Consider the following 15,666-nt stretch of genomic DNA (forward strand, 5'->3'; position numbering starts at 1 on the left):
TCTATAATATATATATATATATATATATATATATATATATATATATATATATATATATATATAGATAGATAGATAGATAGATAGATATGTATATATATATATATATATATATATATATATATATATATATATATATATATATATATATATATATATATAGATAAATAGATAGATATGTATAGATATGTATATATATATATATATATATATATATATATATATATATATATATATATATATATATATATATATATATATATATATATACACACACACACACACACACACACACACACAGTGGGCCCCCGTGTTACGACCTTAATCCGTTCAGCGGCTAGGCGCTTGACTCAAATTCGCCGTATGACAGGCAATCCAAACCTATGTTAATTAGTGAATGCGTGCATTGCGTGCAAAAACCTTAGGTAAAACATCATGACTTTATAAACATATTAAAAATTAGTAACATGATCTACTGTACAGTTAAATTAATTAACATAAATATAACAAAGAAAAAATGACATTTACCTTTGGGGTGACGTGACTTGAGCTGGTGGTGGGCGGAGGCGGAAGGGAGCAGAGAGGAACCCGCAGAATTAATTTTTTTTTTTTCTTAAATGAGAACTTTTTTAAAACGAGAACATATCACCGGCGATTTGCTTCTCTTTAATCCATAATAGAAGAAGCCTCTCCATTTTATTGTTGACCGAGGTCCATCTCCTGGCAAGGAAGGTCATGCCCTTAGAAGACTTGCTTGCTTTAATGGCTTCATTGCTCTTGAGAATTGTACCGTTTGTCGAGCAGTTATGGCCATACTCACTAGCAAGGTTAACTATGCGTGCGCCGCCTCCGTATTTTTTATCTCGTGCTTCGTTTCTATTGTCATCATCCTCTTACTTCTTGCTTTACCGCCACTTGCAATTTTAGAAGCCATGTCTAACAGATAAAAGTTTGCAAAGTGTTCACAACACACCGACCAGCTGTGCCATCAAGCAAGATGAGTTCGGCCAATAGCATATCGGCATTTCTGTGATTGACGTGACTCCGGCCAATAGCCTATCGGCATTCCCGTGATTGCCTTAATCGACCAATAGCATATCGACATCTCTGTGACTGCCTTAAGCGACCAATAGCATATCGGCATTTCAGTGACATGCGAGAAAAGTTGTTTTTGTTGATGCAGCAAAGCAAAAAAAAATAGTGCGGACACACTGACCGGCATGTTGGATGGTTCGTAAGACAAAAGTTTAACGCCGCGGTCCACGTCGTAAGATGAAATATACGTAAAACAGGGGGTTTGTAAACCAGGGGCCCACTGTATGATTGCAGCCATTTGACAACATTCTTGAGGGTTTGGATTTGGTTTGCATGCTCTTTGTGTTTAAGAGGGCATCTCTTGGGAGTTACGTTTTGCTTTTTTCAAACTTGCTTAAAATGCTTAATTCAACTTAAGTTGGTTAGCCATGGGTCCCAAGATTGCTCGTGATGTTAAAGGTATATAATTAAGAAGATGATTTGTATGGAAACAAAGCTGAAAATAATCAAGAACTGCAGTACGAAGGCTACCCTTGCGAAGGATTATGGCCGTGAGTAACTAAAGTTAACATCACTCAAGGGTGAATTCAAATTTCATTTTTCCTTTACGATCTTTTTTATTTATGATGTTATTTAATCATATGCATGTATATTATATATAAGTAGCACTTACTTAACAACTTTGTTTCCAATTATTACTATGTAGATACAATTTTGAAGTTTTTACTTGGGGTTTTACCTGGGGTCCTCCGTGCTCATTTTATCTCCGAAAACTGTTGAGTCCCTGGGACTCGTAATACTAAAAAATTATGGGTCCTGACAGAAATGTTTGGAGTTCCAAAAATTTCGCAATGACAACAATAAAGTAAGTCTACAGTTCAAACTGCATTTACAAGACATGAGCAAAAATCCACATCAGATATAAACAAATGTCACGGAAAAAATTATTAATATAAAATGAACTTAGATATCGCGTCCATCATCATTTTATTGACAACCACTATTATAACTGTCCATTTGGTAGAAAAGCCCGCTTTTTACTTTGAGCCTTCATTTGATTAATTTGTCACTGATACTTAAAAAAAAAAAAAAAAGTTTGCTTTGGGCTTAAAGATACTTTTTAGAAGACATTTTTAGAAAGGGGGGGGGGGGGGGGGGGGCAGATCCCAGAATCTCTCTCAGGACAGACAATTCCACTGTGCAATTTTCTGTGAAATTAATGTGAATGGTTTAAAAGTTTGGCCCACAACTTTATGATCAGGAAAAATGTTTTTTCACCTGAAGGTAGACCATTTGAGAACCACTGCACTATCCAGAGCAGGGGTGTCAAACCAAACTTGTTTAAGATTGCGGGCACATGGAGGAAAATCTATTCTGGTAAAATCATGGTGTACATTTATGTAAGTTTAAAACAACAACTTTGTATTTACTGCCTACAAGTAAAAGATCACTATTAATAACACAGTATTAACATTACTATTAATCATAAAACCTTTATAAGTTTTGTATTTATTAAAAATTTTAGCAAATTCTTATACTTCACAAAATCATCATGCGGTCCAGATTAAACCCATTTGTGGCCCAGAACAGTTTAACACCCCAGATCAAGACGCTCTATCAATCAACTAAAGATAAGCTTAATGCGGTGTTGTCACAATGATCATCATTTCATGCTGTTGAAACTCATTGCAAATTCTTCTGACAGCTCATACAACAAATGAATATGGTTGTCTTGACACAAGGAAGAACGTTAGCTAACATGAACTTGATAGACTTGTGATGGCTAGCTAGCTAGGACTTCATTTACTCCATTCCTTGTTGCTGCGGGCGAATAACTTCCTGATATCCATCATCATTTAAATCAATTATTTATTTTTTTTTTTTTTTACACGTTGTTGTCACTAAACTTACCGATTTCTTTTGATTTCGTCACTTGTCTCTTCTGGCTCTCACATAATATAAATGAATAAATTACCGTATTAATTAGCCATGTGGGCATTATGCATGTGAAGAGAATACAGTAGAATTACTATGCTAAGTAGTATGCGGCATGTGCGCTCTGAAGATCAGATCATTTGGGTCAAATTATAGCGGCTTCTACTGTTCCGTTAAATCTTTAGGTATTAGGTGTGTCTCGAGGTTTGTCAGACTAAATTTCAGTGATACTACTTCAGCAGGCTCAACAAAGTACTTAAAATTGTGAAAAAAATTTGCTTTGTTTTTTTTTCTACCACAGGGTGGGGCTCGCACAATGACAAATAAATAGTTCTTAGGTGCGGTCCGCATTGGACTCCCATTAAATATTATAAACTTTAATAATATAACTTTTGAGAAGACTATTTGGATCCAATTACAGCAACGTTGGTGAGACATAGCACTTTGAGGCAGGGTACAAGCCATGCCTATTATTGAAAAATCGTAAAATTTGTGAACTTCATGTTCCATGTGCCAATGCAATCCTGGCCAATTTTCAGTTAATTTATTCAAACAGGAATAGCACAGTACATGAAAGTGTAGAAAATGACATTTTTGTTTGCCACTGGGTGGCAAAAAATTTTGAAAGAAATTTACTACACAGAAGGTAAGGTTAAAGTAAATAGTCTTTATGTCTCTGTAAAGCCTTCATGTTTCGGTAAAGTTTCAGATTTTTCAAAGTTTGTACAGCTGAGTTATTAAGGTTTTTGTCACTCGTGTCACTTTTTTGCATTGTTTTCAGAAACACGAAAATATCACAATTTTTGCCAGGCTCAATGACTGTGCAAAATTTGGTGACTTTTTGTGCATGTTAAGACACTAAAAAATGGGAAACTTCACAAAGAGTAAATAACAATAATAATAATACGGTGAAAAACGAGGGTACTCGCAGCTGACGCTGCTCGGGCCCTAATAATCTGGAGAAGAAGAAGAGGGACCTTGCAGCGGTCGCTGCTCAGGCCCTAATAACAATAATCCGGTGAAAAACAAGAGGGACCTGGCAGTAGTCGCTGCTCGGGCCCTAATGATAATAATCCAGTGAAAAACAAGAGCTCTAATAATAATCTGGAGAAGAACAAGAGGAACCTTGTCGCAGTCGCTGCTCGGGCCCTAATAATCCGGTGAAAAAAACAAGAGGGTCCTTGCAGCGGACGCTGCTCGGGCTGTAATAAAACAATAATAATAACTAGAGCTGCAAGCAGTTATAACGGGCCCTTGCAGACCTGTGCACGTTGGGGTATGAACAGGTCGGGGTATGAACAAGTTGGAGCATAAACATGTTTGGGTATACGCACGTTGGGGTAAGTGAACATTAAAAGTCAATGTTTTAGAAAAATGTCAATTTTTTATTACATTTGTTCAACTGGCTCAACAAAGTAAATCGAAAACGTGAAAATTACGTTATATTATTTTCTGCCACAAGGTAGTGTTGGCACTACAATATGAATAATGAGTTTGTAGATGACATCAGTACAGGCCTCCTATCAATTATGTGAAATTTAGACAAATTGGGATTATGTGGGTTGAGTTACAGCAGTTTTTATTGTTACAGTTGTGTTACTTTGCGCTGCCGTGTAGGCCACACCCATTATCGAAACATTGTACTATTTGGTGGAGGTCATTAGGCGTGTCTTAAGAATTGTAAGACAACATTTTAGTGATATCACTTTCATGGGCTCAGTAGAGTACATAAAAACGTTTCCACTTTAATGGGCTCAGTAGAACAGTGTTTCCCAACCTTTTGTTCACCGCGGCACGCCGCGCGGGGGGGGGGTGGGGGTGCTGTTCGCAGCACAGTCAATACCGTAATTTTGTACAGCGGACCGGGGGGGCGGGGCTGTCCGCGGCACAGTCAATGCCGTAGGTGACATTGTCAAGTGCAGCACACCTGACAACGTCTCGCGGCACACTGGTGGTTGAAAAACACTGCAGTAGAATACATAAAAACGTTAAGGAATTGCTATATTTTTTGCTGCCACTAGGTGGTGCTAGCACTACGAGGAAAAAATAGGCTTGCAGGTGTGTTCTGCATTGGACTCTCATCAAATATATGAAATAGAAGATAAGACCATCTGGGTGCAATTACTGCAACTATGTTCGTTTTGGCGAGACAACAGACTTTGAGGTGACACACAGGCCATGCCCTTTATTGAAGTCGTAAAATTTGAGAATCTTCGTGGTTCATGTCTCAAGTCTGACCATTTTTCAGTTAACTCAAACAGGAATTGCACAGTACATAAAAGAATAAAAATTGAAATATTTGCCCGCCACTAATTGGTGCTATAGATAAATCAAAAATGTATCACATAGTTGAACTAGAATATGTGCAATTCCTGAAGAAATTGCGTGTGAAGGTGAAACACCTGAAAGGATAGGTGTTGAATGATGTGGAATGGCAGGATTTGGGGGAATCGATTAAAGTAGGAACAGTCGAAATCAAATGAAGAATGGCAAAGATATAAGGGAAAAACTGAAAAAGTGGAATTGTGGGTACATTTTAAATTCTGGGAAAAAAGCGGATACCACCATAAAATGGCGGGACTTGGGGGAATCGATTAAAGTTGGAACGGTTGGAATCAGATGAAGAATGGCAAAGAAATAAGGGAAAATTTCAAAAAGTGGAATTGTGGGTAATTTTTGAATTCTGGGAAGAAGTATATGGCTATCACCATGAAATGGCAGGACTTGGGGGAATCGATTAAAGTTGGAACGGTTGGAATCGGATGAAGACTGGCAAAGATAAAAGGGAAAAACTGAAAAAGTGGAATTGTGGGTAATTTTTGAAATTTGGAAAAAATGGATGGGCTGGCATTGGGGGAATCGATTAAAGTTGGAACGGTGGAAATCGCAGCACGAATGGCAAAGATACAAGAGAAAAACTGAAAAAGTGGAACTGTGGGTAATTTTTTAATCATGGGAAGAGGAAAATGGATTGACCAATGGAATGGCGGGAATTGCGGGAATCGATTATAGTTAAAACGGTGGAAATTGCAGCAGGAATGGCAAAGAAATAAGGGAAAAACTGAAAAAGTGGAATTGTGGGTAATTTTTTAAATCTGGGAAGAAGTAAGCGGATACCACCATAGAATGGCGGGACTTGGGGGAATCGATTAAAGTTGGAACGGTAGGAATCGGATGAAGAATGGCAAAGATATAAGGAAAAAACTGAAAAAGTGGAATTGTGGGTATTTTTTGAATTGTGGGTAAAAATGGATGGGCGGGCATCGATTAAAGTTGGAATGAAGGAAATAGATAGATAGATAGATACTTTATTCATCCCCGTAGGGAAATTCACATTTCCAGCAGTATCCTCAAGTCGAGATAATAAAATATGAGAAATAAAATACACAAAGATACACATAAGTCCAGTACAGAAGTATACTTAAGGTGTTTGTTAACAGTGTAAACAGAATAGTGTGAATCGTTGGAGTCTAGTGCAAGTATAATTAAGGTGCTTGTATAAAGTGAATAGTGCAGTGCAGAGTATGAGGTTTAGAGTTTAATGTGAGCTTTTACTGCCCCGGGTGGAGTTGAAGAGCCTCATGGCATGGGGGAGGAATGATCTCCTCAGCCTGTCCGTGGAGCAGGACAGTGACAGCAATCTGTCACTGAAGCAGCTCCTCTGCCTGTAGATGATGCTGTGTAGTGGATGTGTTGGATTGTCCATGATTGATAGCAGCTTGTTTAGCGCTCGTCGCTCAGCCACAGTTGTCAGACTGTCCAGCTCTGTGCCCACAACCGAGCCCGCCTTCCTCACCAGTTTATCCAGACGCGAGGCGTCCTTCTTCTTGGTGCTGCCTCCCCAGCACACTACTGCGTAGAGGAGGGCGCTCGCCACAACAGTCTGGTAGAACATCTGCAGGAGCTTTTTGCAGATGTTGAAGGACGCCAGCCTTCTGAGGAAGTACAGTCGGCTCTGTCCTTTCCTGCACAGAGCTTCTGTGTTGGTAGTCCAATCCAGTTTATTGTCCAGCTGCACACCCAGGTATTTGTAGGTCTGGACAAACTCTACACATTCTCCTTTGATGGTTACTGGTTCCGGATGGGGTTTAGGCCTCCTGAAGTCCACCACCATCTCCCTGGTCTTGGTGGTGTTCAGGTGCAGATGGTTAGCGTCGCTCCATGAGACAAAGTCCTGGATCAGTTTCCTGTACTCCCCCCTCCTGCCCACTCCTGATACATCCCACGATAGCAGTGTCATCTGCAAACTTCTGCACGTGGCAGGACTCAGAGTTGTACTGGAAGTCTGACGTATACAGGGTGAACAGGACAGGAGACAGCACGGTCCCCTGTGGCGCTCCTGTGCTGCTGACAACAGTGTCGGACGTACAGCCCCCCAGTCTCACGTACTGGGGTCTGCCTGTCAGGTAGTCCGTAATCCATGCCACAAGGTGTGAGCCTACTCCCATCTCTGTCAGTTTACCACTGAGCAGCAGAGGCTGTATGGTGTTGAAGGCGCTGGAGAAGTCCAAAAAAGTAATCCTCACTGCACCACTGCCACTGTCCAGGTGAGAGAGGGATCGATGTAGCATATAGATTATATCGTCCTCCACTCCTACCTTCTCCTGGTAGGCAAACTGCAGGGGGTCAGTGGCATGGCGGACCTGTGGCCTCAGGTGGTGTAGCAGCAACCGCTCCATGGTCTTCATCACGTGTGATGTCAGGGCGACCGGCCTGAAGTCGTTGAGCTCCTCCGGTCGTGGTTTCTTTGGGACTGGGATAATGCAGGATGTCTTCCACAGCTGGGGGACCCTCCCCCGTTGCAGGCTCAGGTTGAAGATGCGCTGTAGAGGGTCTCCCAGCTCCAACGCACAAGCCTTCAGCAGTCGCGGGGATACTCCATCTGGACCTGCTGCCTTGTTGGGTCGCAGCCTCCTCAGCTCTCCACACACCTGGGCTGCAGTGATCTTGGGTGGGGGGGAGATGTCCTCCTCTGTGCTGGTGTCTAGGGGGGGAGGGTGAGCTAGGAGGGAAGCTGCAGTACTCCGGGGTGGGAACGAGTGGGGGTGGTCAAACCTGTTGAAAAAGTTATTCAGCTGGTTGACTCTCCCCCTATCTCCTTCCATGGCAGCACCCCGCTTTGTGCTGCAGCCGGTGATAGTCTTCATTCCATCCCACACCTCCTTTATGCTGTTGTTCTGCAGCTTCCGCTCCAATTTCCTCCTGTACTGCTCCTTCGCCTCCCGGAGCTGGACTCTGAGCTCCCTCTGCACCCGCTTTAGCTCCTGCTGATCACCGTCTTTAAAGGCCCTCTTCTTCTGGTTCAGAAGGCCTTTGATGTCGCTAGAGATCCAGGGCTTATTGTTAGCATAGCAGCGAAATCGCAGAAGGAATGGCAAAGTTACAAGGGAAAAACTGAAAAAGTGGAATTGTGGGTAATTTTTGAATTCTGGGAAGAAAGCGGATAACACCATGGAATGGCGGGACTTGGGGGAATCGAATAAAGTTGGAACGGTCGGAATCGGATGAAGAATGGCAAAGATATAAGGGAAAAACTGAAAAAAGTGGAATTGTGGGTAATTTTTGAATTGTGGGTAAAAATGAATGGGGGCATTGGGGGAATTGATTAAAGTTGGAACGGTAGGAATCAGAATGGCATAGATACAAGGGAAAAACTGAAATAAAGGAATTGTGGGTAATTTTTTGAATCAAGGGAAGACTAAAATGGATAAACCAATAGAATGGCTGGAATTGGGGGAATCAATTAAAGTTGGAGCGGTAAAAATCGGATGAAGAATGGCAAAGATATAAGGGAAAACTGAAAAAAGTGGAATTGTGGGTAATTTTTGAATTGTGGGTAAAAATGAATGGGGGCATTGGGGGAATTGATTAAAGTTGGAACGGTAGGAATCAGAATGGCATAGATACAAGGGAAAAACTGAAATAAAGGAATTGTGGGTAATTTTTTGAATCAAGGGAAGACTAAAATGGATAAACCAATAGAATGGCTGGAATTGGGGGAATCAATTAAAGTTGGAGCGGTAAAAATCGGATGAAGAATGGCAAAGATATAAGGGAAAAACTGAAAAAGTGGAATTGTGGGTAATTTTTTAATCAAGCGAAGAGAAAAATGGATAAACCAATGGAATGGCGGGAATTGTGGGAATCGATTAAAGTTGGAACAGTGGAAATCCCAGCAGGAATGACAAAGATACAAGGGAAAAACTGAAAGTGGAATTGTGGGTAATTTTTTAATTCTGGGAAAAAGAAAAAGGATATCACCATGAAATGGCAGGACTTAGGGGAATCGTTTAAAGTTGGAACGGTAGGAATCGGATGAAGAATGGCAAAGATATAAGGGAAAAACTGAAAAAGTGGAATTGTGGGTAAATTTTTGATTAACGGATAAAAATGGAATAGCGGGCATAGTGGGAATCGATTAAAATTGGAACGGTCGTAATCGGATGAAGACTGGCAAAGATAGAAGGGAAAAACTGAATGAGATGTCTGATCAGATATCCAAGATGGCCGCCCCTGAGGTTTGATGGGAAATGGAGTCTCAGTGTATGTAGTCAAGTGTCCAAGATGGCCACCTGATGACCCCATGGGAAATGGAGTACTCTGTCTACCTAAACAGTAGTCCACGAAGGCCAAACGCCCACACAATGAATGACCTCATTGAAAATGAATTGTTTCATTAAAGGTACAGTGTGTGGAATTGTGGGAAAACTTTGAATTCTGGTAAGAGGTAAATGAATACACCAATGAATTGGCATGGATGAATGGAATCACTTCGAGTTTGAACGGTCGAAATTGAATGAAGATTGGCAAAGAATGAAGGCTTCAAAGCCTCGGTGAGAACAACGAAATGAGGAATTATGAGTAAAAAAAATTGGAAAAAATTGAACATTTTTAATGCAAGGGTGTTCTTGGCATTCTTACCCATCATGGGAAACACCTAAAGTTGGAACGATAAGGATAGGTTTAACGCAAATGGAGATATCACAAGAGGAAACATAAAAATCTGATTTTTTGCGAGTTTTAGGGGGCTATTACTTATGCAAAACAGATGCATTGTGGGTAAATGACACTCTGAGGTCATAGGCAGGGTCAAGATGAACGGTTAAATGCTACATCGGCCTGAATCGGACAAACACCTGTAGTCAATTAAGTGAAAAAAACAAAAATTTTTTGAATTTTGTAAAATATCACAAAATATCAAAAAGTAAGAAAAAAGTACACTTAAAATTCAAATTCTGAATTTTGGGGGATTATATTTAATAGTTTGGATGTTCAACATTAGGAGAGTGTTGTTTTTATTGTTCTGAGTTAACCAGGATGGCCGCCATCTTGGGTGGAAGTTGGGCTGAGCGCTCATGAGATGTCTGATCAGATATCCAAGATGGCCGCCCCTCAGGGTTGATGGGAAATGGAGTCTCAGTGTATGTGGGCAAGTGTCGAAGAACAATTACGGGAAACACCTAAAGTTGGAACGACCAGTATAGGTCTAACGCAAATGGAGAAAACGCAAGAGGTAATCTAAAATAGCTTATATTATACAGGTTAAGCGGGCGGCCATTATCGAACTTCGGAAAATCGGCTCTATTCGCTTATCGGAATGTCGGAGCGTTGCGGCGTTATCATTAAAAATCCACAACAATGGTCCATGAGTTAGGTGGTTCCGCTCATTTCCACGTGAGGGTTTCTGAAAAAACTTTTTTTTCCCCACTTTTTTCCACTTTTCCCCATTCAAAGTGAATGGGCTGCGGCGAGAGCTTGTCAAATGTCCAAGATGGCCGCCTTACAGGGGTGTATGGGAGCTGTAGTATTTGATGTAGGTCAGAGTTCATCCAAGACGGCCGCTGGGTGGGGGTACCATGGTAAATAGAGTACAACGTGTACCTGAACAGTAGTCCAAGAAGGTCACATGCTCACAGAATGAATGACCCCATAGAAAATGAATGGATTCTTTGTGACTACAGAATGAGGAATTGTGGGTAAAATTTTGAGTTCTGGGAAGCTACCCCTTTGGAATGCCGGGATTTGGGGGAATCCATCAAAGTTGCAACGGTGGGAATCGGAGTAGGAATGGCCAAGATAGAAGGTTACAAAGTTTTGGTGAGGAAAATGGGAATGAGGAATTATGGGTAAATTTATTAATATTGTTATGAATTACTGGTTTGTGTGAATATGTGTAATGATGACAATGTGAAATGAATTGGCTGAATGAATTGAATGCAAAATGAGGAAGCTTCAAATAGGAAAAGTAAAATCTGCCTTTGGGAATGAATAACAAATTGTTATAGGTGAAAAATATGGAATTATGGGAAATTATTAATAATTTTGATTTATTGAATTGTTGGGAATGAGCCATAGGGTGGAATGAATAAGTTCAATGTTATGAATATGAAATGGGAAACATCAAAATGTGAAATGTTAATTGTCCCATTGAGAATGAATGGGAAGCCCTCCCATTGGAAATGCATTATGAAATATTAAAGGTGGGAAAAATATGGAATTATGGGAAATTATTGGAAACTATGTATTACTGGAATAATGAGAATGATCCCTAAAGGCAAGCTGAATGAGTTAAATTTTGAAAATATGAAACGTAAAAGATGTATTATTGAAATGAATAATCACCCAATGTAAGTCAATGGCACTTTTGGCTCGGAAAACAGGTAATTGTGGGAAATCTATGAATAATTGGAATTATAAAAATACACGCGCACCGAATAAGTGGAATAAGATGAAATTGGAACAGCGTGAATCGGATAAACTGGGAAAGAGATGAAATGTCCCAAAAAACGGCAGAATAATAATAATAATAAAAATAATAATAACTAGAGCTGCAAGCGCTGCAGAGCGATTTTTTTTGCATTGTTTTGGGAAACACAAAAATATAAAATTTTTCACCAGGCCCGACAAATGTGCAAATTTTGGTGACTTTTCGTGCATGTTTAGGCCCTCAAAAATGGAAAAGCGCTGCACAGTAAATAATAATAATAACTAGAGCTGCAAGCAGCTATAAAGGGCCCTCGCAGACCTGTGCACGTTGGGGTATGAACAGGTCGGGGTATGAACAAGGACTATGAATGATGAAAAATTAGTTGTAGATCACTTCAGTGCAGGACTCTTACCAAATATGTAAAATTTAGACAAGGTGGGACAATGTGGGTGGAGTTACTGCAGCTTTTATTGTTCCAATTTTGTGACTTTCAATGCCATATAGGCCACACCCACTGTCGAAACATCGTACTGATTTGTGGAGGGCATAAGGCATGGCCACTGGCTTTTCAGAAAACATTTAAGGGATATCACTTCAAGGGGCTCAGCAGAGTACATAAAAACATTAAGGATTTGCTATTTTTTTTTTCTGCCACTAGGTGGCGCTCGTACTATGATAAAAAATAGGCTTGTAGGTGTGTTTCACATTGGACTCCCATCCCATATACGAAGTTTTAAAAATATCAGATCGTCTAGGTCCAATTACAGCAACTTTTACCGTTTTCGCGAGACATCGGATTTTGAGTTGGCATAGAGGCCACGCCCTTTAATGAAAAGTCATAAAAGTTGAGAACCTTAATGTTCCAATGTGTCATAGCTTTTCTGACCATTTCTGAGTTCATTTAGTCAAACAGGCATTTCACAGTACATAAAAGTATAAAAAAATGAGATTTTTGTCCGCCACTGGGTGGCGCTGTAAATGATTTGAAAGTTTATCACATAGCTGTATTATTGCATGACTTTCAAAGTCCCAGGAAAGTTTCAGATGGTTTGAAGCTGTCATAGCTCAGTTATTAAGATTTTTGTCACTCTTGGCGAAGGAAGTATTAAACATAATTTGAAGCTCCGCCCCCATCTTTTATGTCAAGAGATCTTCACGATATTTGGACTATGTGTGCCCCTCAATTGGATAATGATTCATGCCAAAGTTGAAGGTAATGGGGTGAATCGTTTAAGAGAAAAAGGCACTAGTTTGAGACCAGCTAATGTCTAAGAATGGGACAAACCTGCACATTAAAAAAATTCATAACAATTTTTCTGTACATCCTAGCACATCACTTCTATTGACTTTTTTGTAGGTCTTACAGTTCTTCATTTGCCTACAAAGTTTCATAGCTGTAGGTAAAACCAAACAGGATTGACTGTAATGTTTCGACTAATGACATTTTTTGCAGCCACTAGGTGGCGCTAGCTTTAAACTGGAATATATTTTTGTCGATATGTTCAGAAGAATATTTTCATCAAATGTGTGAAATTGTGAGAAGATCAGATCATCTGGGTCAAATTATAGCAACTTTTACTAGACAGATAAAGCTTCGGAATGAAAATGGTCATAGAGGCCACGCCCATTATCGAAACTTCGTAAAATTTGGTGGAGGTCAGCAAGGCTGTCTAGAGGCTTTTCACACTTAATTTCAGCGATATGGTTTCAGAGGGCTCAGCTAAACACATAAAAACGTTTAAAAAATGCTATATTTTTGGCTGCCACTAGGTGGCGCTCGCACTATAACAAAAAATACGTTGATAGGTGTATTCCACATTAGAAACCCATCAAATATATGAAGTTTAGAAAAGATAAGACCATCTGGGACCAAACTCAGCAACTTTGTTCGTTTTGGCGAGACATCAGACTGACATTTTTGTTTGCCACTAGATGGCTTTATAAGCAATTGAAGATTTTTTTAAACACTTGTGTTAAGGGCTTGAGTCTCCATGTGTCTGTGAAGTTTCAGATTTTTCCAAGCTTTTAAAGCTGAGTTATAAAGGTTTGTTTCACATGTGGCAAAGTAATCATCAAAGGCATAATATAAAGCCCCGCCCCCAACATATTTGATGGCGGATCGTCACAAAAATTTGAACAATTGTGCCTCACAGTCAGATAAAACATCACAGCAAATTTGAAGTCGATCGGGTCAAGCGTTTGGGAGAAAAAAGGAGCAGTTCGGGACCTGCAAATGAGCAAAAACGGGCCAAAAGTGCACATTCAAAAATTCATAACTCTCTTTCTGTACATCTGAGCACATGGCTCGCGTTGACTTTTTTTGTAGGGCTCGAGGTCCTACATAAGGCTACAAATTTTTGGAGCTCTAGGTCAAACGGGCCGGGAGTGAGAGGCTATTTTCCACTCATAAGGCCATTTTGGGGCCAATTACAGCCACTTTTTTCGTTTTGGCGAGTCATCTGACTTTGAGGTGGCGTGCAGACTACGCCCATTATCGAAAAGTCGTAAAATTTTAAAACCTTAATATTCCATGTCTTAATGATATTCTGACCAATTTTCATTTGTTTTACTCAAACAGACTGAGCACAATACATGAAAGTGTAAAAAATGACATTTTAATCAACCACTAGGCGGCGCTAGTAGGTATTTAAAAAAACTTTTTTTAAAGGTGTTAAAGACATAAGTTTCCATGTGTCTATGAAGTTTTAGATTTTTTTAAGCTAGTACATCAAAGTTATTAAGGTTTTTGTCCCTCTTGGCGAAGGAGAAATTGAACACATAATTTGAAGCCACGCCCCTATCATAAATGTCAGCGGATCAGCACCAAATTTTGCCCAGTTGTGCCCCTATTTCTAATTATAAACCACAGCAAATTTGAAGGCGATTGAGTTAAGCGTTTAGGAGAAACAAGGAGCAGTTTGGGACCTGCAAACGTGCAAAAATGGGCCAAAAATGCACATTAAAAAATTCATAACTCTTTTTCTGTACATCTGAGCACATGGCTCACGCTGACTTTTTTGTAGGTCTCTAGGTCCTATATATGCATAAAAATCTTCGTAGCTCTAGGTCAAACGGGCCGGGACCAGAAGCACTTTTTCGACCTTAGGTGGCGCTGCAGAGCCATTTTTTTTGTATTTTTTTGCGAAACACAAAAATATCCAATTTTTCACCGGGCCCGACAAATGTGCAAATTTTGGTGACTTTTCGTGCATGTTTAGGCCCTCAAAAATGGAAAAGCGCTGCACAGTAAATAATAATAATAATCCGGAGAAAAACAAGAGGGCTCTCGCAGCGGTAGCTGCTCGGGCCCTAATAAAGCGGTAGAATAACATGTGTGAAGGTTCCACCTTCACACAATAAAGCGGTAGAATAACATATGTGTGAAGGTTCCACCTTCACACAACTAGAATATGTGCAATTCCTGAAGAAATTGCGTGTGAAGGTGAAACACCTGAAAGGAGAGGTGTTGAATGATGTGGAATGGCGGGAATTGGGGGAATCGATTAAAGTAGGAACGGTCGAAATCGGATGAAGAATGGCAAAGATATAAGGAAAAAACTGAAAAAGTGGAACTGTGGGTAATTTTTGAATTGTGGGTAAAAATGGATGGGCGGGCATTGGGGGAAGCGATTAAAGTTGGAACGAAGGAAATCGCAGCAGGAATGGCAAAAATACAAGGGAAAAACTGAAAAAGTGGAATTGTGGGTCATTTTTGAATTCTGGGAAGATATCACCATGGAATGGCGGGACTTGGGGGAATAGAATAAAGTTGGAACGGTCAGAATCGGATGAAGAATGGCAAAGATATAAGGGAAAAACTGAAAAAGTAATTTTTGAATCATGGGAAGAGTAAAATGGATAAACCAATGGACTGGATGGAATTGGGGGAATCAATTAAAGTTGGAACGGTAAAAATCGGATGAAGAATGGTAAAGATATAAGGGAAAACTGAAAAAGTGGAATTGTGGGTAATTTTTTAATCATGCGAAGAG

General features: G+C 40.0%; 1 protein-coding gene across 4 annotated transcripts in view; it reads right to left on the bottom strand.

Moving 5' to 3' along the window:
• The window catches only part of LOC148423268 (kelch domain-containing protein 3-like), a 59,400-nt gene that overhangs the window by 13,025 nt on the left and 30,709 nt on the right, over positions 1-15,666 (bottom strand). For 2 of the 4 annotated variants that reach the window (XM_088414623.1, XM_088414624.1), the window contains exon 8: positions 6,260-8,289. The exons of the other annotated variants lie outside the window; for them this stretch is intronic. In XM_088414623.1, coding sequence (XP_088270749.1) covers positions 7,116-8,289 — 1,174 coding nt within the window. In that variant the 3' untranslated portion in view covers positions 6,260-7,115. Of the gene's footprint in view, positions 1-6,259; positions 8,290-15,666 lie in introns of those variants that run through there. 4 annotated transcript variants of the gene reach the window in all.

This window comes from Hippichthys cyanospilos, chromosome 5, assembly GCF_059441005.1.
Source record: "Hippichthys cyanospilos isolate Australia breed blue-spotted pipefish chromosome 5, RoL_Hcya_1.0, whole genome shotgun sequence".
In the NCBI taxonomy this organism is placed as follows: Eukaryota; Metazoa; Chordata; class Actinopteri; order Syngnathiformes; family Syngnathidae; genus Hippichthys; species Hippichthys cyanospilos.